The sequence below is a fragment of the Anomalospiza imberbis genome, chromosome 12 (genome assembly GCF_031753505.1).
Source record: "Anomalospiza imberbis isolate Cuckoo-Finch-1a 21T00152 chromosome 12, ASM3175350v1, whole genome shotgun sequence".
In the NCBI taxonomy this organism is placed as follows: Eukaryota; Metazoa; Chordata; class Aves; order Passeriformes; family Viduidae; genus Anomalospiza; species Anomalospiza imberbis.
This window is the reverse complement of record NC_089692.1, coordinates 14,299,461-14,319,592: the sequence shown is the minus strand read 5'-3', so window position 1 is coordinate 14,319,592 and position 20,132 is coordinate 14,299,461. Positions and strand designations below refer to the sequence as shown.

General features: G+C 47.6%; 1 protein-coding gene across 1 annotated transcript in view; it reads left to right on the top strand.

Annotated features, from left to right (window-relative positions):
- Window positions 1–20,041, top strand: part of EDC4 (enhancer of mRNA decapping 4) — a 33,565-nt gene extending 13,524 nt beyond the window's left edge. Inside the window, exons 13-29 of the mRNA XM_068202990.1 lie at window positions 723–795; window positions 1,224–1,315; window positions 1,963–2,159; window positions 2,882–2,970; window positions 3,716–3,869; window positions 4,981–5,444; window positions 7,016–7,117; window positions 8,085–8,237; window positions 9,527–9,563; window positions 10,348–10,528; window positions 12,429–12,584; window positions 13,300–13,415; window positions 14,085–14,250; window positions 15,431–15,617; window positions 17,328–17,547; window positions 18,243–18,406; window positions 19,661–20,041. Of these exons, the coding sequence (XP_068059091.1) occupies window positions 723–795; window positions 1,224–1,315; window positions 1,963–2,159; window positions 2,882–2,970; window positions 3,716–3,869; window positions 4,981–5,444; window positions 7,016–7,117; window positions 8,085–8,237; window positions 9,527–9,563; window positions 10,348–10,528; window positions 12,429–12,584; window positions 13,300–13,415; window positions 14,085–14,250; window positions 15,431–15,617; window positions 17,328–17,547; window positions 18,243–18,406; window positions 19,661–19,853 (2,744 nt within the window). The 3' untranslated portion in view covers window positions 19,854–20,041. The remainder of the gene's footprint in view (window positions 1–722; window positions 796–1,223; window positions 1,316–1,962; window positions 2,160–2,881; window positions 2,971–3,715; window positions 3,870–4,980; window positions 5,445–7,015; window positions 7,118–8,084; window positions 8,238–9,526; window positions 9,564–10,347; window positions 10,529–12,428; window positions 12,585–13,299; window positions 13,416–14,084; window positions 14,251–15,430; window positions 15,618–17,327; window positions 17,548–18,242; window positions 18,407–19,660) is intronic.
- Window positions 20,042–20,132: the final 91 nt, after the last annotated feature.

The window sequence follows — 20,132 nt, the reverse complement described above, 5'->3', positions numbered from 1 at the left end:
GCATCCTCAGCCAGTCAGGGGAGGGGATTGTCTTGCTCTGCTCTGCAGTGGTGCAGCCTTGAGTCCCATGTGCAGTTTTGGGCACCACAATATAAAAAAGACACTAAGCTGTTAGAGAGTGTCCAAAAGAGGGCCATGAGGATGGTGAAGGGGAAGCCGTATGGAGAGTGGCTGAGGTCACTCGGTCTGTTTAGCCTGGAGGAGACTGGGGGAAGACCTCATTGCAGTCTTCCAGCATCCTCACGAGGGGCAGGCACTGATCTTTTCAATCTCATGACCAGTGACAGGACTCAAAGAAATGGCATGAAGCTGAGTCAGTGGAGGTTTTTGTTGTATATCAGGAAAAAGTTTTTCATCCAGAGGGTGGTTGGGCACAGGAACAGGTGCCCTGGGGCAGTGGTTGTAGCACTGAGCCTGTCTGAGTTCAAGAAGCATTTTGACAATTCTTCCAGGCACATGCAGTGATTCTTGGGGTGTTCTGTGCAGGGCCAGGGGTTGGACTCGATCCTCATGGGTCCTGTCCAGCTTAGGATATTCTGTGATTCTGTGGAGTCGTCTGCAAACTTCCTGAGAGTGCTCTTAATCCCCTCATCTAGATCATTGATAAAGAGAATCCATATCGTGCTCGTTCTTTGCTGTCAGTTCATCCTGCTGTGATGCTTTTGTAGTACTTTGTGTGTAGCTTCCATGCAACTTCATATTTTATCTTTGTCTACTTCCAGAAGGTGCTCAGGGCTCTGGGGCTGTTGAATCAGCAGCAGGTGTGCTGATAAAACTCTTCTGTGTTCACACCAAGTGAGTATGTGTGTGCAGCTTTCTGTGTTTGTCCTAACCCTGCACTGACCTGTGGAAATTTAAGTTAAATTCTTTTGCTCATAGCAAAAGCTACTTGGCCCCATAGAAATTTCTGGCTGTGATGCGTATGGCCTTACCAGGAGGTAGCCCTGAATGGTGTGACAAGCTCGTATTTCCATGGTCATGAGTGACTTAAGAGTTGTGCTCACACACAAGTGCTGGGAAACACCTCGAATACCCTGGGTGGCAGAACTGGGTGACATGGCTGACTGAGGATCAGCTTCTGTTGCTTCTGTGACAGGTAGAAAACACTGAAGCATTTTCCAAGGGAATTAGTTCAGTGAAGAGAAATCTTCTGAGCCTTAATGATGCCTTAAGTCCTCTCTTGGTGGTTCTTAAGCTGATCAGAGATGCTCGTTTCTTTCTAGGGCCCTACAGGATGTGCAGATCAGGTTCCAGCCTCTTCATAGCCCTGACACAAGTGCTTCCATGCCTACCCATGGCTCTCATGAAGAATTTGGTGAGCATGTGTGTTAAATTGGTCTTCAGTGTTGCTGAGCCTTTAAAAGTTATTGGTGGGGAGGGCAGGAGGGTTTTGGGTATCTCTTTGTACTGCAGTGGTGTCATTGCATAAAGGGTTCTGAATATGGAGTAGCAGTGAAGCAGGAAGCTGGTTAGACCCTGGTTGTGAGTGTGGAGTTTGGGATGTGTTAGACCAGGAGTGCTAATGCTTTGTGCATGCTTGAGTTCACCTTCCTGGGTGATTTGGCACTTGTGAAAGAAACTTGAAATTTGTCTCTTGTCAGGTGGAAGAGATCAGAGTGACAGCAGAGCTGTGGGAGTAGAGGGGGCTGGGCTGTCTGTGATGAGCTCTTTCAGCTCATTCACCATTCTGGGATGTGGCAGTTCAACTGGCCTTGCTTTTAGGGAAGAAAAGAAGCTTGGACATTTTATTATCAAAGCTTGATAAAATCCAGTCTGGCATACAAAGAGAAAGCATAACACAGGATTTGCTTTGCTCTAAGCTTTGACTGGGATGTTGCAGGGTTTTTGCTTGTTCTTTTTGTAATCAAGCATGGCATGCAATGGCATAAGTTTATACTTTGTGGAATTAGAGGTATAGATTTGGAGGGAAGCTCCAAACTGATTTGTACCTCTCCCTTGAAGCCTTTCCAGACCACATGGCTGATCTGAGCACAGAAGGGCTGGGATCTGAAAAGGAGTCTGTGCACGGCTCCCAGCCAGACCTGCGGCGTATCGCTGACCTGCCTGTGCCAGCAGACTTCCTTTCTCTCTCCAGTGATGCCAAACCCAAGCTGATGACTCCAGATGCATTCATGACACCAAGTACTTCTCTTCAACAGGTAATCAGAGATCAGCACTGTAAGGTGATGCAAGGGATGGGGGTGGATTTTGGTATTTTTGGACACGCTTTCCAGCTGTAATGACTGTGATAAACTCTGCTAACTGAATGCAGAGCACACAGGAAACTCTGCATGTAACCAGACTGAGCAGAGACCTGTTGGCACATCTAAAATGCTAAACTGGCCTAAGCTTGTGTTGTAAGTGCTGTGTTTAACTGCCAAACCACTGATGTAGGTGTGCTTTGTAGAAATATGGGTTTGCTAAATAACTGTATCTGAGCTGGGAGACTGCTTTTAGTGGTTTACATGTGTTGTTTGAGGATATGATCTAACTGTAATGGAAGAAAATATGCCACCTTTGCACATCCTGTCTGGTGGGGTCCTGTGGGAATGCAGATCTGAAATGATCAGGTAGGTAGATGGGACTGTTCAGACTTGTGAGACCTCAGTGGAGTACCCCACTCTCTGCCATAAGCCCTCTGCCTCTGCACTGGTGAGGTCACTCTGGGGCCTCAGCAGTTCCCCAATAAAAGCAGCCATATGATGAGGATGTTTTGGGACTTGCCTTTGACCAGCACCTGAGCACCTTAGCAGAACAACCCAATCTATGGGAGTGTTTTATATTCCCTCTTCACCAAAGACTCTCTAGGAGTCTTTCTTCCTGAGGTTGAGTTGTGTTGTTGCCCTCTGTGCCATCCTGACTGCTGTGTGTTTCCTTCCAGATCGCTGTCTCTCCAGGCAGCAGTGTCAGTTCCCTGACTGCAGTCACAGCCATGAGCAGCACTTCTGTCACAGATGCCTCTCTGCCCAGGTAAATAGCACATGAGTTAAATAATGCATCTGCAGCTGAGCTGGCACAGGCCTTTGGGACAGCACAGAGCTGTAGTGTGTCTCGCAGGAGAGGAGATTGTAATCTGAGTTAGAAAGTGGCCTGAGTCCCAACATCCCTGTATAGGCAGCTGTTTGCATCCCTATTGCAGCTTGGAACATGTCTGTTGTCATCTAGGGGCCAACAAGAGTGTTTTATGTGTGCCTCATAGGGATTCTGTTATTGCAGCTCAGTTTTGTTGCTCTCCATGCTTTTCCCAAAAGGCGCTTGTTTACAGGTAAGAGAACTCTGCAGCCACCAAGGACAGGGAGAGAATTAGGACTGGTAGGAAAATCTTACAGTGTGACAGTGGGTTTGGCTGCATAACAGGAGAGAACTTCACTTCTGGGGGTTGGGAAAAGGAGGGAGACTTATCTCATCGTGTCTTGTTTCTCCATGTACTCTGTACAGTGTCCACTGGAGGTACAATTGGTCCCTTCTCTCACTGGCCCCTCGAATTCTAAAAGATTGCAATGCCCTTTTTTTTTGTTGTTGTTTCCACCTGTTATCTCTCTGGGCTGTATGGGGACTAGGACATGCAGGTGCTCATTGACAGGGAGTAGTTAGCGTGGTGGAAAGAGCAAGGGCTCCTCCACTGACATTTGTACCCCATCTCTTCACCTTGAGTGTTTGATGCAGCTCAATCATTTCTTTGGGCTGCTTGATTTGCTGGTGTCTGTTTCTGCAGAGCTTCAGAAGACTTGACTGTGAGCCCCAAGATGCAGCTGGACACCAGCCTCACGCTCAGCAGCAGCAGCAGCAGTCTCCAGACCAGTCCTAGGAGTCACTCTGTTCTTATCCCAGGCCTCCCTGACAAGCTAACACCAAAGGCACCTGTTCCAGTAAGGCTCCAAATGCTTCTCCCTTCCTTTTCATGAGCCAAGGAACCTCTCTATGGGCCTCTAGAAGCTGAAATTGTTCAGCCTTGAGAACAAAAGGCTCTGAGGAGCAGAGTGGCCTTTTAGTGCTTTAAAGAGTGACTTTTTACATGAGGAGACAGGGATAGGGCATGGGAGAGTGATTTTAAACTAGAAGAGGGAAGGTTTAGGTTAGATGTTAGGAGGAAATTCTTTTTTCACGGGGTGGTAACGCACTGGCATAGACATCCCAGGTAAGTTATGGATGCCCCATCCCTGGAAGTGTTCAAGGCCAGATTGGATGGGGTTTTGAGCAACCTGGTCTAGTGGAAGGTGTCCCTGCCCATGGCAGTGGGGTTGGAACAAGATGAGCTTTGTCTTTTCCAACCCAAACCTTTCTAGGATTCTATGAAATTACGCCTATTTGGATGTTAACAGGGACAGTGCGCGCCCTTTGGAAAACACAGCTGCTGGCACGGATGTGCAGTCCAGTTTACTCAGCCACGTTGATGGAATTTGTCCATATGTAGAACAGTGTGTCTCTGAAAGAGAGATACAGCTATAGATACAGCAATAGAGAGACAGCTGTAGCTTGTGCTGTCACTGTCCCAGTGGCTGGATGTGGTCAGCCTTTGTGTTAAGAGACTGCTACCTGGAAGGGCTTATTCCTGCTTGTTGGTCTGATGAGTCTGAAATAATGATTTCCTATCCCTAAATTGTAATTTCCAGGTGTTGTAAAACAGATCATGACAAAGCTTGAAACTGAAACAAGTTTCCAGTCCAGGAGATGTTCAATGTTAAAGCTAATGTTCTTCAAAGAGGAGGGAGTCTGGAGCAGAGCAGGGAGGTAGAATTAGTGTTACATTTTCTTTTGAAAGGGAGTTCAAACTAGCATTGGCTTAAGAGTGTTGCTAGCCCAACTGAGAGTCCACTGCAAGTGTTGGGACTGTTTTCTGTCTGATGGAGTGGGAGCCAGGGAATCACATGAGGAAAGGATACAGCAGGCTGTTTCCAGAGGCAGTTAGTGTAAGGCACCAGGGGTTCTTGGAGTGTCTCCACATTTTCCTAAAGGTTCTTGTTTGATTTTTGTTTTTAGGTCGCACCAGGAAACTCCTCTCTAGCACTGGAACTGCAGGAAGTGGAGCCCTTGGTGGTGCCCCAGGCTTCTCCCACCCGTGAGCGCTCTCCAGATGTCATTTCCTCTGCTTCCACAGCCATGTCCCAGGATATCCCAGAGATTGCTTCCGAGACCCTGCAGCGCAGCTTTGCGGCAGCTCCGGCCGGGCTCCCTGGGGAGGTGCTGGAGCCCGGGCACCACGCAGACAGTATGGCCTCAGCTGCCTCTGCCTTGCACTTGCTGTCTCCCAGGAACCGCCACAACTCCGAGCACAGCCACCACTCTTTGGACATGCCTCCAGTGGAGGTGGACAGACTGAACGCTCCATCGTTACTGGAGACTGCTTTAACTCAGGAAAATGCATCTTCTGACAGTGTTGTGAGTCAGCCATGGCCAGCAGCTCCTGACATAACCCGGGAAACCAGGAACAGCATGGCAGACAGGTAATCCCTTGGCTTTGTCTGGCACGGGGCAATTTGTTAGCACTTGCCAAATTGGCAGCTTGGTGAAAAGCTCTTATGTTGTGATTAATCCAGAGCAGTTCTCCGTCCCTCTTTCCCTTGAAGGATCTGATGAGTCAGCCTTCCTGTGTGCTGTGTCCCGAACTTCCTAGGCCACATCTAACCATTTTTGCTCTTTGATACCCTTTGCAGCATAAATGATCTCTGTCAAGAAGGTGAAAAGTCTACTTTGTTGGCCTTCATGTTCACATGGAGACTTGAGGTTTCTTTTTGTGTGTTCTGGAAATCAAACCAGTACAAGCTATGTTCTGTTAGGTGATGCAGGTTTTATTGAATCAACTGACAAAATAACAGGTTTGCTTGTATGGCTCTCTTCTAGGACTGGCTCTATGCAGCTAGTGTTATAGATACATAAAGTACTGTAGCAGTGAGAAAATAAGTGGCAGTGAAGGAGGAATGAAGGATGGTGCAGCATCACTTAGGCTGCTTAGAAGGAGCAATCTGTTACGCTGGAGCAGTGCTGGGTTTCATCACAGAATTAGTGTCCCTGTCCTGTAGTAGGATGAGAACAGTGAGATGCATCTGGCATATCCAGAGGCCACTTAGGCTGGGGCTACATGCACTGTGTGAACCTGCAAACACCTTCCTTTTCAGCAGGACTAGAAGGCTGAGAAGTTCAGTGTTGTCCCTCAGGTAATCCTGGACTATTCACTCATCAGAATTGCAAAGAAAGGCCTCACCTTGTGCCTCCACAGCTGAGGATGTTTCAGGAATCAATCCCATCTGATGGCTGTGGGAGGGCATTAAGACTGTGTTTCTGTACAATATTTTTTCTTTTACTCATAATATGAACTTGAGAAATTACTTTTGTAGGAGTTTGCAACTCCCCTCAATCCCACTCTGTCTTTGAATCCTTCTGGATGTCCTACATCACAATACCAGATCAACTATCTCTGACTGTGAGAGATTTCACAAGTGCTCACTTCTGTGTAAAGTCCTTCCTGCAAGCTGCATTCAGGCACACCTAATTGACAGCCTAGAAACACGTGCAGTTTGCTCTCAAAATCATTGTGATATTCAGACTGGATCCACTGTTACAATTCTGTCTGTTAGAGCTGACCCATCAAATTCACACTCTTCCTCAGACACTTTCAGGAACTAAGAAGCACTGATGATTTTTGCTTCAGTGATCAGTATTAAATGAGGGAAAAAAAACCCAAGATGATGCTATTCATGGAAGTATGGTGTGCTGCCAGGTTTGAGTAGTGGCTTACCTCTCTTGTATGAGTGTCTGTTGGGACATAGCTCTTGGTTAATACTTCAAGGACAGCTGAGCTGCTTCTCCCCTTTAGAGGCCCCAGAAAAGCACATGGACAAGTTCAAGTGCTTAGTGCCTCTACACAACACCTGCCTCTTCCTGCATCTGTGGGATCAATGTGGGGTTGATTTTTATTACAGACTTTCTATCAGGATCTCTCATGAGACATGGAGATAGTGAATATCCAAACTGAAAGAAACTTTTGTGATGGTATTTTCTTTTTTCCCCTCTCTAGCCCAAGGGATGATGTTGAAGAAAAGCACAAGAGCTCTTCCTACCATCGACACAGCTACCACCTTCTGCAGCATGACAGCCAGGATGCCAGTGCAGAACAAAGGTACCAGAGTGCTCAGCCCCCTCTCTCACCCTGCATGGACTCAGCTCAGGCTGCATTTGTGCCTCTGTCCCCAGCCAGCCTTCACATGTGGGGTGAATGTCTCTGCTTTGTCTTCTGGCTTAATATGGGTTTGCAGCCCAGCTTCCCTCATGTTCTGGTGACTTCAGCTCATCTCAAGACTGGCCTCTGAGCCCTCTCCAGTTTATTCTCTGTAGGGAAAGATTTGATTATGCTGCCTCTAAAAGCATGGACCAAGCTTGGTTTAATTACCAGTAAAAACCTTTTAAGGGATCAGTTTCCAAATATTGTGACTTACATAAGGTAGCAAGGGTACCTCATAAGTAAGTTTCTTGCTTCTGACATCATTCCTCCCTTATAAGTGCCCCTGAAGTTCTGTGGGCACATTCTGTGTGCCTGACAAGCTCAGCCCTGTTTGACAGCTGAGGGTTGTCCACAATCCACACGTAAATTCAGACTGAAAGGTGCAGCCTGTTTTGGAGGCTGGCCAGCAGGGGAAGGTCTCCAAGGTACTGAGGATCACAGATGTCTTAGGCTCACCTGATCCTCCTCTGTTCTTGCAATGTGTTCTGTGTCCATGCTTGCTGTCTGTAAAGCTGGAGGGATGTGCTGTGCTTGGGTTCCCTGCTAGGCCGTGCTGGGGCTCCTGTGCCAGTATTTGCAGCTAAACAGGCATTGTTCAGCCACACTGCCTGGGCCCTGCTGTCCCTAATGCAGGGACCCTCCAAGCCTTGCTGCACAGCACTCAGGCTCAGCCTCTGCAGACCTGGATCAAAGCAGAGCAGCGTGTTGTGAGCTCTGTAGAGGTGGCTGTGAAAGGTTAAGTGGGGGTGTCTGTAGCTGACTCTGGCCATGTGTGGATGAAGAGCTGTGTGAATCCATCCCCGCAGTGAAGGCTAACACAGCCAGTGTTGTGAGTGATGTCCTCTCCCCTGCTGTTCCTTCGCAGTGACCATGATGATGAAGTTGCAAGCTTGGCTTCTACGTCAGGTGGATTTGGTGCCAAAGCATCTGCGCAGAGGCTGCCTGTGAAGGACTGGAAAGTCAAGGCGTCCCCCCGGGCTTCCCCAAAGCTAAAGCGGAAGGGCAAGAAGGATGACGGGTACGCTGGGCTTGCCAGGGCACCGAGGCTGCAGGACCAGCTGGCCAGGGCCACAGCCTCTTGCAGCCATTGGGGTCTGAGGCAGCAGCCAAGGGCTCCCAGCCCTCGCTGCAAAGGGCAGGAGCCCCACAGAAGGCATTGCTGGTTACTCAGATACTGACTGGCACTCGGGCGTGGGAATAGTTCTGCACTATCTCCAGCTGGGACTCAAAATCCAAAATACAACCTGAGCTTGAGAAGAATGTATGGGAGGTGAATTATGTGTTGTGAGGGGACACTGAGCCCTTTCACTGGTTTCAGAGAATGCTTCATTGGAACTGTGAGTGTCACAATGGCCTCCATTTTTAATTGGCTTCTGAACAGCGGCGCAGTATCCTTGTTCAGCAATATCTGTCATTTGTTACCTGCTTGCTGCTTCTGTAAACATGCCTGTATCAATATCCTGTAAGTGAAAATTGGTGACTGGTAAGGTCTGCTCATGGCACGTTAGACCAATCTGTCTGCATCAGTGTGAGGAGAGCAGCAGAGCTTCGACACGGGGCTCCCTCTTCTTCTTGTGTTTCCATAGCTCTGTGATTTGGATCTCTGGCTGTGCAGATCACAACAAAGATGGGCTGTGGCATTTAATTCTGGCTGTGGTCCTGCACAGTGACACCCATGAGCCCTTGGCCTCTGAAATGACTTTCACTTTTTCTGTCTCAGTCCTTTTGAAGTTGCTGAGTGGATTATGTCTGGGAACTAAAAGTGTTTACTTTTCTTCACTGATCTGTGACTTTGATGGACATGCAATATTAGTGGATCAGTTCAGGGTTTTTCTTTATTCTGCTGTATGAGCTGGAGTGCATCACTAGTTTCTTCACCTTGAGAGCTGGAATCACACTAGATGATTTGTGCTCATTCATTCTAAATTTTAGAAAATGAATACTTGTTTTTTGTTTGGGTCTTCCCTGGCTTCGAATTTGGACAAAACTGAAAAACCAGTGTGGAGTGCACTTTGTAATATTCCTCATTAACACTTGGTTCATGTCTCTTGCCTGCAAAGGGACCAGTCTATAAGGAATTTCAGGGTCTGTGAACAGTGCAAATGATAGTGTAATAGTGCTGTAAGGACTGGGATTTCACCACCTTCCCATCATTCTCCATGTTACACAAGGCAAGCTGGAGTTATGAGCTGGAGTGTAAAATCTAAAGCAACCATAAAACGTGTGATCTGTTTTGGCAGAAGACTTGGATAATAAGAGGAGTTAAATGACATAACTGGGTTACTACTCCTCTCTGTTTATTTCCAGGGATATGAACCAGTCACCAAGATCATCTAACAACCAGGTGAGTCAGAGCTGCTCTTCATGATGTTTCGTATCTTACTAGGGAAGACCTAAGAGAAAGTTCATCCCAGTTCCTTGAAGTAGCATGGGTCATGCCCTAGCGGGTTGAGATGGGGCTGCACTTGGGCTTGGAATTGCTCAGTGCTGACATGCAGCAGAGAAGGAGCTCTTGTGCTCTCCACACTGATGATTTCTTTCTCATATTTGCCTCTGCCTGCAGCAAGTTAAGCTGTTCCTGTCAAAGAAAGGGTCACAGGGGGATTGGCCTTGATGTGTGTGTCTTCTTGTTCCTTCCCCTTTTGGGTGGGTCCTCACACTCCTTGAACTCTTTTGAGCAGATGAAGAGACAACATATATAAATTTATACTTGTCCAGTTGTTTGGTGTTCTCAAATAAATGAAAGATCTGAAAAAGTGCTCTAAAGAAGCCTCCTTACTGTACTGATTGCACAGCTCTTTTGTGAGTGTTTGAGGTCGTTGTTTACATTTGTAGGCACCAACACTCTCAGTACCTGGCCAAAAGTGAATAAAATCTGTTTTGAAGGGCGTGTTGTATCTAAACAGTTGATATTCTAAGCAACCATTTATTAATTCCATGCAGGAACCTTGTTTTATCAGTTTATTCCTTGGCACAGCAGTTCTTGGGAGCAGGCATTAAACTGGTCCTGTTTGCTGCGTTGTGTGTTACACTTCACTTCCAGGCACAGGGTTTGGCTCAACACTGAACAGAAACTCAGCTGACCTCCAGTCCTGTTAGAATTGAATGCTTGTCCTGTCCACATGTAGGTGACACCGGAGTTCCAGGATGAGGTGATGTGCATCCTGAGGGGCCAACAGCGGGAACTCTCGGAGCTGCGGCAGAACCAGATGGAGCTGCTGCAGAGACTCACGGATCACCTCGATGCCATCCAGAGCTCCCTCATGGGCCACATGGAGAGGGTGATCGACTCCCAGCAGGAACAGGAGCGTATCCTTGTTTGCAAGTGTTGAGTGGAAGGCTGCGAGGCAGACTAGAGGCGTGAGGAAGGCTCAGAAAGGTGAAGGATCTTGGGAACATGGGTCTGTAGGTGCAGTACAATTGCCTGGCTGCAGTATAACTGTTTCAGTTCCTCTCAGGCCCTTTCTCAGGGCAAGAAACTCAGAAATAGAACAGAGAAAAAGTGACACTTTCTCTGTGCCACTGAATCTTAGTTACCCATTAAGCCATAAGTGCTGCAGTGCTGCTGTAGACCAGAGGTGCACTTGGTACATTATCCTACTTCAGGCAGTGGCCAGTTGCACAAAGAGTAATTCTGGGCTGATCCTTCCCATCCTTTCCTCCTCAAGGCAAGTCAGTACTTACACCAGAAACAGCATCTGGCTGCCATACTGCATAGCTGGATATAAAATTATCTTTTTTGTCCACATTCATTCATATGGTGGTCTACAGGTCCCTTATGTGTTGTCTGAGAAATATTTTCTTTTGCTGCTTTCAAACCTGGTATCCAATTATTTGTATTGTATTACGAGTCATTGGTTCCTGTGTACATTTGCTGCACTGAATTTGGTTATGTTCCCCAAACGGAGCAGCTCCAGCCTATCTCATGTGTGAAACCACTCTTAACTTCTATGACAATGGCTTTCTCTATTAATTAGTCTCAGATTTTCCTTTTTTGACCATCAGTCTGATATTCACAGATAATTTAGATACTTATCTACTGAATTTCAGTGTCTAGAGCTATATTGTAATACTAGAATAATTTTTCCTTTCTCCACAACTTTATGCATGGATTGAATTTTGTCAGCAGAGGAATTGTCATTTCATTGTTTGTTTTGTCGGAGTTTGAGGTGTTAGTTTGTTTAAGATGTGTTTATGTGTTCACTCCTTCAGAGAGGTTGCTTACTTCATGAGGTATGAGTAGCCTGAAGCCTGGGATTGCTCCCATCATTATATCACTTACGTCCACTAATTCCATCCTATAGGAACATTTTTACCAACTTGCTGTTTATGGATATTGGACTTGATGGTTTCTGGTGTCCTCGTTTTGGCTCAGATGGAGTTAATTTTCTTCACAGCAGCTCGTGTGTGTTAGGTTTTGGATTTGTGACCAAAACAATGCTGATAACACACTGATGTTTTTGCTGGTTTTGCTTTTTCTAAGCCCTGTCAAGGCCCTCTCTGTTTCTCACACTGCTCCACCAGGCAAAAGCTGGGGGTGGTCAAAAGCTGGGAGGAGACAGAGCCAAGACAGCTGACCCCCAGTGACCAAAGGGGTGCCCCACAATGTGTGATGCTGTGCTCAGCAGTGAAGACTGGGGGAAAGAAGGAGGAAGAGGGGACACTTGGATTGATGGTGTTTGTCCTCTCCAGCCACCGTTGGGCATGAGGGAGCCCTGCTTTCCTGGGAGTGGCTGAACACCTGCTCGCTGATGGGAAGCAGTAAATGAATTCCTTATTTTGTTTGGTTGGCATGTGCAGCGTTTGCTTTACCTCTTAAACTGTCTTTACCTCAACCTATGAGCTTGCTCACTTTTACCTTGCCAGTTCTCTCCCCCATCCTGCTGCAGAGGAGTGAGTGAGTGGCTGGGGCTGAGCTGCTAATGGGGCAGCCAAGTTAACCACAGTATGTAGGAAACAGTGCTGTCCAACTTACTTTAGCTGTTTGACTTTCCTATCTTGCATTCCAAAGCTCTTTTCTCACCCTGATCAAGGGTTCCTGCTGTTTCAGGAACACAGCAGTAATCTTATGAGACCACTCTTTCACCAGAGCTGCACATTTGCTCTCACTGAGCCTCTGGAGGTGAGGCTACTGTCCATCTCTGTGGACAGGAGTGTTGTGGTAGACAGGAAATCTGTTGTTGTGCTCCTTAACCCAAATTCTCATTAGAGAGAAGACTGGACCGGGTGCTGATGGAAGGGCAGCAGCGCAATGGGCAGCTCCAGGAGCACCTGTCCCAGCAGCTCTCCCAGTCCCTGTCCACAGCTGTGTGTAACCGTCTGGAGAGGACCATTCGGGAGGAGATGAAGAAGACAGTGCCCCAGTGTGAGTGTGGCTGCCTGAGGCTGGGAGGTGGATCCCTACTGGTAGCTCCATTGGGATCAAAAGCACACTGGGAAAGGGCTGGCACTGTAGGAAGCAGGAGTTAGGTTGTGTGAACACCAGTCTGTCTGCATAACAGGCTGCTGTGGGCCCCACTGTAATCTGAGAAGAGGGGCTGTGGTTTAGAAGCAGTATGAGGCTCCCAGAGGGAATGCCTTTCCAGAGAGTGTGGTCTGACCTTCCATAAAGCCTTTGGAGTCTATTCAGTGGAGGAAGGTGAAAGAGGCTGATGAATTTGGAAATGCTGAGACTTGGCTGGAGCAAGCTTGAAGTTGTCTTTGCCCTTTCTCGATGCACTGGCACCATACATGTAAGGAAATGTTCCAAAAACTGCTGGTGGGAAAGTCTGCAGCCAGTAGCTGCCTGAGGCAGGGCTACCTTCTATTCTGGATCAGGTCAGCTGTGACTTTGTCACACCAACTCTTAAAAACCTTCAATGCAGGAGGTTCCACAACTTCTGGTGACTTCTAGAGCTGTACCACCTTCCTAGCAAAAACTTTCTTCAAATGTCCAACCTTAGTTCCCCAAGCACAGTTTGTGATCATTGTCCCTTGCTGTGTCATATCCAAGAACCATTTGATTTCATTTTCTTTTCTGAGCTTTGAAGTGTGACTTCAGGTTTAAAGCTGCAATTTTGTCCTGTTTTTGTTATGCCTAGGCATTTCCAAGAGCATGGACCCTACCGTCAGCCAGCTCAGTAATACTATTGCTACCAAGCTCACTGCTGTTGAGGGGACATTGAAAGAGAATATTACCAAGCTAGTGAAATCAAAGGTAAGGAGTACCAGAGTAGCTTTTCCAGGGCACACTGAGTTGTCACCTGCCTGGGTAGCAACTTCTTATGCCTTTTCCCCTCACCTCTGTCTCTAGGTAATGCCAGTTTAGCTGCCAGTAGTCAAAAGCTTTTTCATGGTCTCATTAGGAGGACAAGCTCTTTGTATGCTCCCCTGCCACTTTGCCTCATTAACATTTTTTTCATTTACCAAGTTGTTCATTTTCTACTAGAGTAGAAATTCTCACCACAGCAGTGACTTTTAGGGCCAGCTCAGTCAAGTGGCAGATGTTTGACTGGCTGCATTCTGTTCTCCATATATTTACATTATTTAGGGGGCACAAGCTGCTTACTTACCTTGGCAGGGAATTATGTTTTTTTTTGGGAAGGAAGGAGGAGAAGGGGAAAGAAGGTGTGCCTGACTGTGCCATCTTCCCTTGCTCTATAGCAGAAGCACAGAGAAGTGGTGCTGGTTTTGGGCAGCCCCTGAGCAAGCAGAGGTTCTGCCTGCTGGCAGCCTGGCCAGTGGGAAGAGCCAAGGGAACACCCTTGGACGCTGGGCTGTCCTTACCTGGCATGGGTGTGATGTAGGGACCTGGTGTTTGCTCACACCCTTAGTCCTGGAACAGACTGTAGTTAATTTTCTGAAATCTTCTCTGTGTGCTTGTAAGAACCTTACAGACAGTGTTGTGAGGGCCACAGCTGACACTCTGCAGGGACCCATCCAGTCAGCCTACAGAGAGGCCTTCCAGAGCGTCGTGCTGCCAGCCTTTGAGAAGAGCTGCCAGTCCATGTTCCAGCAAATCAATGACACCTTCAAGCAGGGCACACAGGAATGTGAGTAGATTTTCTCCTTCAAGTCTTCTCTGCACTATTTGCATTAGTGGTTGGCAACACGTTGGCCTTATGTTTTTGCCTTTCAGAGTTTCACTGGTGAGTGTTTAACCTCTTAGCCCATCCATGTGTTCTATTTCATACTTGGGAAGCAGAAGTGGGGATGTTTTTGTGGGTGGTGCTATGAGAGTATGGATTCACTTCTGGTCTTTGTAGCCCACATAGCAAAACACTCAGCTGTGTTCTGGGAATCTGTGATTTCATCTATTGAGTAGGAAAAGCCCAGCTGCAGGATTGTCCCATCCTGGTGTCAGGAACATAATGAATGGAGAGGGCAGCAGTCCTGCAACTAGGCCCTCCTCTCAGAGGGGTAATGGATTGGAGAAGGTTTACAGAAGGGTACTGGGATGACCAGAGGTTAAATAGTGGCTGAACAGTGTTGGACATAAGCTGAAATAGAGCATACCCTTAAGTAAGGACAACTGTACACTGATGCACTGCGGAAGATCATTCCTCTTCTCAGGCTTGGGATGCAGATCCTTGGCCTTTGGGGAGTCTGGACAGGTATTACTCTGCAAAACTGGTTTCTGAGGGGGCCTGAATGTGGCCAGTGCTAGCACAGTGACTTCTCTTGGCCACAGATCTGCAGGGTGTCTCCAGCTGCTGTTAATTTTGCACCCTTCCTCTTCCGCACGAGTCTCCCACAAATACGAGAGCTTACATTCTTCTCCCTTTTGATCAGGCCAGTTCCTAAGATATTTTAAAATACAGGTTTTAAATCTTTGGAGACATGATTTCTTTCTTGTCAGAAAAATTTCTCCTGTTTCTTCATGAGCATTGAACTAATGCAGATCACAATTCACACAACGTATGAAATAAAACACCCTCACTCCTGCCTTTATGTCCCCTGAACAAGGAAGTGCCTGTAGAAGTCTGTTGTAGAACTGATGGGTTTGTTGCTGTGTCCTGTGATCCTGTGTGATGGGGAGGCTGGAAGATGGGTTTCTAGTGTAATATAATACAGCCCAAAGCAAGGCTTGTGCTTCTCCTCTGTCCTGTGCTCATACACAGGCTCAGCAATCCCTTCTGCTGGAGAACATGTAGAGCCTGGCAGCTGGATTTCTGCCCTGATCATCTCCACAGGTGCAGATGGCACAAACATCTCCCTCTCTGCTTGTTGCAGATATCCAGCAGCTGGAGGCTCACTTGAAGAACAAGAAGGTACGAGAGCAGGAGGTGCGGGACCCGCTGCTGAACCAGCTGCGGCAGCTCATCAGCACCTTCCAGAGCACCACGGAGCAGCTGGCGTCCACCATCGCGGCCAGTGTCCATGCTGAGGTGCAGCACCAGCTGCACGTCATCGTGGGCAAGTAAGTCTGCCGTTTCGGTCCGTGTCTCACAAACGGGACGGGACCCTGGCTGGTTGCAGGCTTAGGATTTATTATCTGTCTGTATCCTACAAGCAAAAAGCAAGAGACACAGAGAAACCACAACATCCATGCAAACACAGATCAGAGACAAGATGGCAGCCCATGCAAAGCCTTCTTCTACATATTCTTTGAATTAATAGCATAAAAGGTGTAAAGTCATTATACTCTAACCAATAAGAAAAGGACCCACGTGGGTTTAACATTAACAAAAGGACTTCTATGAACCTCAAACAATACACAATAATTCATTATTTAAGATGGAAACTTTTTCTATCTTTGCAAAGCATATATCTAGGACTTTTCACATCTTGAACTATCAATAAGTTCTTGTTCTTTCTTCTTCCTTATGATAAATATAAATGTATTCACTTGGTTCTTAACTTCCTAGCTTTCTCATGAGAAGGTTTTGAAATTTCTCAGCCTTTCTTAGCTTTATGTCTACTTTCTGGGGCCTTTCTGCACTTTGTAAAGTCTTTTACCTGTTTATATTCCTACAATAAGTTGGCAGCTGGGCTTGTGGAAGGAGATGTCCCTGAGATGTACATGCATGTATCACAAGCACCTCTCCCTGCTTAGTAGGGAGTGCTGTAGGGCTGCTTGTTGGCCCTGCACTATGGCAAAGCAAGTGGGCTGGTGTCTGTTGCCCACAGGTTTCCCAGCTGTGTTGGGAAGCTCAGAGCCTGCTTTTCTCCAGGTCCTATGTGCACAATGGAGAACAGAAGGATCTAAGGCACCACTAAGCAGACTCAAATCTGAGGACTTCCTGCAGATCATTTCAGAGGAGTCTTTTCTTTACTCAGTGTCCTCAGGCATACAGTTTCTACAGGCTACTCTCTCTCCCCACAACTGCTCTGCGGCAGTTTGTGCTGTGCCCTCCTGGTTTCAGGATGGGATCCCAGCAGTGCCTCCAGCACATTCACACCATGGGGCAGTGGCAGATTGCCAGGCATTGGGAGTGGCTGGGGGGAAGAACAACCCTGTCTATTTTAAGCCACTAGAACATATGTCAGATCATGCTGGGGTCTTCAGTGCAGGCCAAAGTTGCCAGGAAGGACACCAGACTAAATCCTGGTCTTGTTGCATGGGCTGTGCTTGTTTCCAAGGAAGCCCTGCTTTTCTACCTGTGGCAGAGGAGATTTGATGCTTTGTACCCTTTGTGAGAGGGGAGAATCCAGCCCTTGAGGGAAAAGGTGTCACACAGAGCAGCAGAGTCTGCACTGTGAAATTCTCTTCTGTGGAGAAGTCACAGGCACAGTGCGTGTTCTCATTCTAAAGGTGTCATCTGCACACGAGGAGCTGCATCTGACAGATCTCCTGTAGGAAGCTGGCCCATTTGGGGATAACCCCACAGCTTAGTCGCCTTGCTCGTAAGCCAGAGACATTGAAGATTTAAAACACTGTTTGATGAGAAACTTAGTTCCCTGAAATGTCACTTTCCTGCACAGAATCCTAGCATCTTCCAAGTGCACCCTGGGATGTTGTGGTGTTGGCCACAGAGTTGCCTGTGCCTCAGATCTGTTTGTATGAACCCTTAGGGAGCCGCACTACAAAAAGCAAACCAGCCTGTTTTCTCACTGGTATAGGCTTTGTGCAGTGTTATCCCTGGGCTCTTCACAGAGGTGCCCATGGGTTCTGTTTTGTTTTTTTCAGCATGCAGGAGTCTATTTTGGCCCAGGTGCAGAGAGTCATTAAAGGAGAAGTGAGCCTGGCTATGAAGGAGCAGCAGGCAGCTGTCACCTCGAGCATCGTCCAGGCAATGCGCTCGGCCGCCGGGACACCCATCCCCTCTACTCACATGGATTTCCAGTCCCAGCAGACTCACATCCTTCAGCTGCTCCAGCAGGGACACCTCAACCAAGCTTTCCAGCAGGTACCTAGTTTTCCTGGTAGTCATCCACTGCTTGTTGGGGATTGAGAAGGAATAAAGGGCTCCTTGGGGTGGGCACATAATCTCACAACAGCTTACACAGGAGTTGACTGAAAAGACCTGTGGCAGTGGAGTGTTTGAGGGGTGCAGTTGCTCTCATGCAAGTGGAGCCAGAGCCATGCAGGTTCTGTGATTTGGTAGCAGTTAAGTTCCTTCATCCCTGCCCATGTCCTGTCAGGACAGTGTCAGTGCTCCAGTAAACCAGCGTGTTCTGCCATTGGTGCTGACACGTGGCACACCTCTGAAGAGCAGCAGCTTCATAAGCCTCTCCAGGCAGATCTACCAGCTGGGGCCTGACCTTGCCTTTGACTGTGAACATGCAGGCAGATCCCTTTGAGCTGCTGCAGGCAAACTCTTCTGGGAATGATAGCACTGCTGGCCCTGCTCCATGCTGCTGACAGTAACCTGCTCCCCTCTGTCTGTTTGTGCTCTGTTCAGCTTTGAACAGACACAGGTGTCCTCAGAGCATAGAGCAAGAGCCTAAAGATGGCCCTGCTGGCCTGTACAGCAGAGGTGCAGAGATTTTTGCTCCCAGAGGAGGCTGTTGAGCCACTGAGCGTCCCGGAGCTGTCACTCTGTCCTGTGTCCCTCACCTGCCTGTTGGTTCCTGTGCATTTCTAGCTGTGTCTTCCTTGCAGGCTCTAACAGCAGCTGATCTCAACCTGGTTCTATATGTCTGTGAGACTGTGGATACTCAGCAAGTATTTGGACAGCATCCATGCCCGCTGTCCCAGCCTGTGCTGCTCTCCCTCATTCAGCAGCTCTCCTCAGATCTGGGCACTCGTACAGAACTGAAGTTGAAGTGAGTATGACCAGAGAACTGGGTCCTGTTCTTAGCCCTGGCTTTAAATTCAGTGCCTACAAGTGGAAGGTAGAACTTTGACAAAAGCTGGAGTTTCTGTAGCCTGTTACTGGCATGTTTAAAGCCAGAAAAATATGTCAGCATTGCCACAGAAAGCTTTGCTGCCCTGAGGTAGTAGTGGAAGGAGTACCCAGCAGTAGGTGCTGGTACCTCTGGAATTGTAGCCTGTAAATATTTGCAGCCTGTGCAGCAATCCCCATTCCCCAAGGAACAATTTCGTTGTGGAAGCAAAAGAAGGGATAATGCCATGTTCCCTGGATAATACAATATCCAGGGCAAGTTAGCTCTTTCCTCAACTCTTAACCCATCACTGGACTTTGTGTCAGCAGTTTCTTGTCGTGACTGTCAGAAAGGCTCAGTGGGAGGCTGCAGCAGGAGCTACTGGTATAATTTCTGGTAGATGTTCCAAGCAAAGCTTGTGTGACAGAATAGTGACTGTACTGATACTTGCCATGAACATTTTTAGTGTCTGAGTCAAAACCCTGCTATCTGTCCTTAAAAGCTAAATTGTTAAGGTACCTACAGGTTTTGACTATGGCTTGTATGGAAAAATTACTTAAATTGATTTTTTAACTCAATAAGGATAAGCAAGCTAGAAAAACTGAAAAGAGCTTCAAGTTACAGGCTGGTAATTGGGGTTAAAGCTGCTGCTGTAAAGTTTAAACTGGATTGTTTTTGAAAACCTGCAGTGACCACATTGCCTTACTCAGACTGTGATGTAAAAGTTGATGGCTCATCTGAACTTCAGAGTGTCTTGTTGGTAAAAGTCTTGATCTTATCCCACCCTTTCCTGGATGGGTTTTATTGTAACCCTACACAAACTGAGCCTCACTGCTGAGGGGTTTTACTGTCTAATGAGTGACTAATTCTATTTAAAGGTATTTAAGAAAATATCTACTGAGAGTCACCTCCAGCCCTGTGGGGAGTTCTTACTGGCTGTTGCCTCTGCCTTGGTTCCAGCAGCCAGGTTGTGGGGCAGGTGGGCAGGCTGGGAGCTTTAGGCTGACCTCACATGTTTAGGAAAGGATAGGTGGACTGTGCTGCGAGTCAGGAACATTTATTTTGTGACAAGTGAACATACTGCAGAGTTTGGGTGGAGTGTGGAACAAAACCGCATCTCCAGCGCTAGCATGAACTGAATCGGATTGGGATCATATTCTGGGTTTGGTCCTAACCTTGCTCTCTCTCCTTCAGCTACTTGGAGGATGCAGTGATGCACCTTGACCAAAGCGACCCCATCACCCGAGACCACATGGGGTCAGTCATGAACCAGGTGCGGCAAAAGCTCTTCCAGTTCCTCCAGGTGGAACCCCACAACCCTCTGAGCAAGCCTGCACGTCGCCTCATGATCATGCTCCAGGGCCTGGTCACCCCTGGCATGACCTAGGAGGACCTGGCTGCCTGGTGGGCTGCTCCACCGAAGCCCACCCAGCAGATCTGTAGTTACTAACGGCGCCTGGCTGGTGTTACGAGCTCTTGCCAGAAAATCTATCAACGCGTGTGTGATGTCTCTAAGGCGAACACCATCTGTGTATAGTTCCAAATAGTCACTGAACATTCACTTGGCTTATTTTTCCTGAATAGCCTCTTTTTTGAGAGTTAAATCTCTTCTTCACCTGCCCATCCGTCCCCAAGGCTGGCTGGCAGTCCATGTCTCATGCAGCAG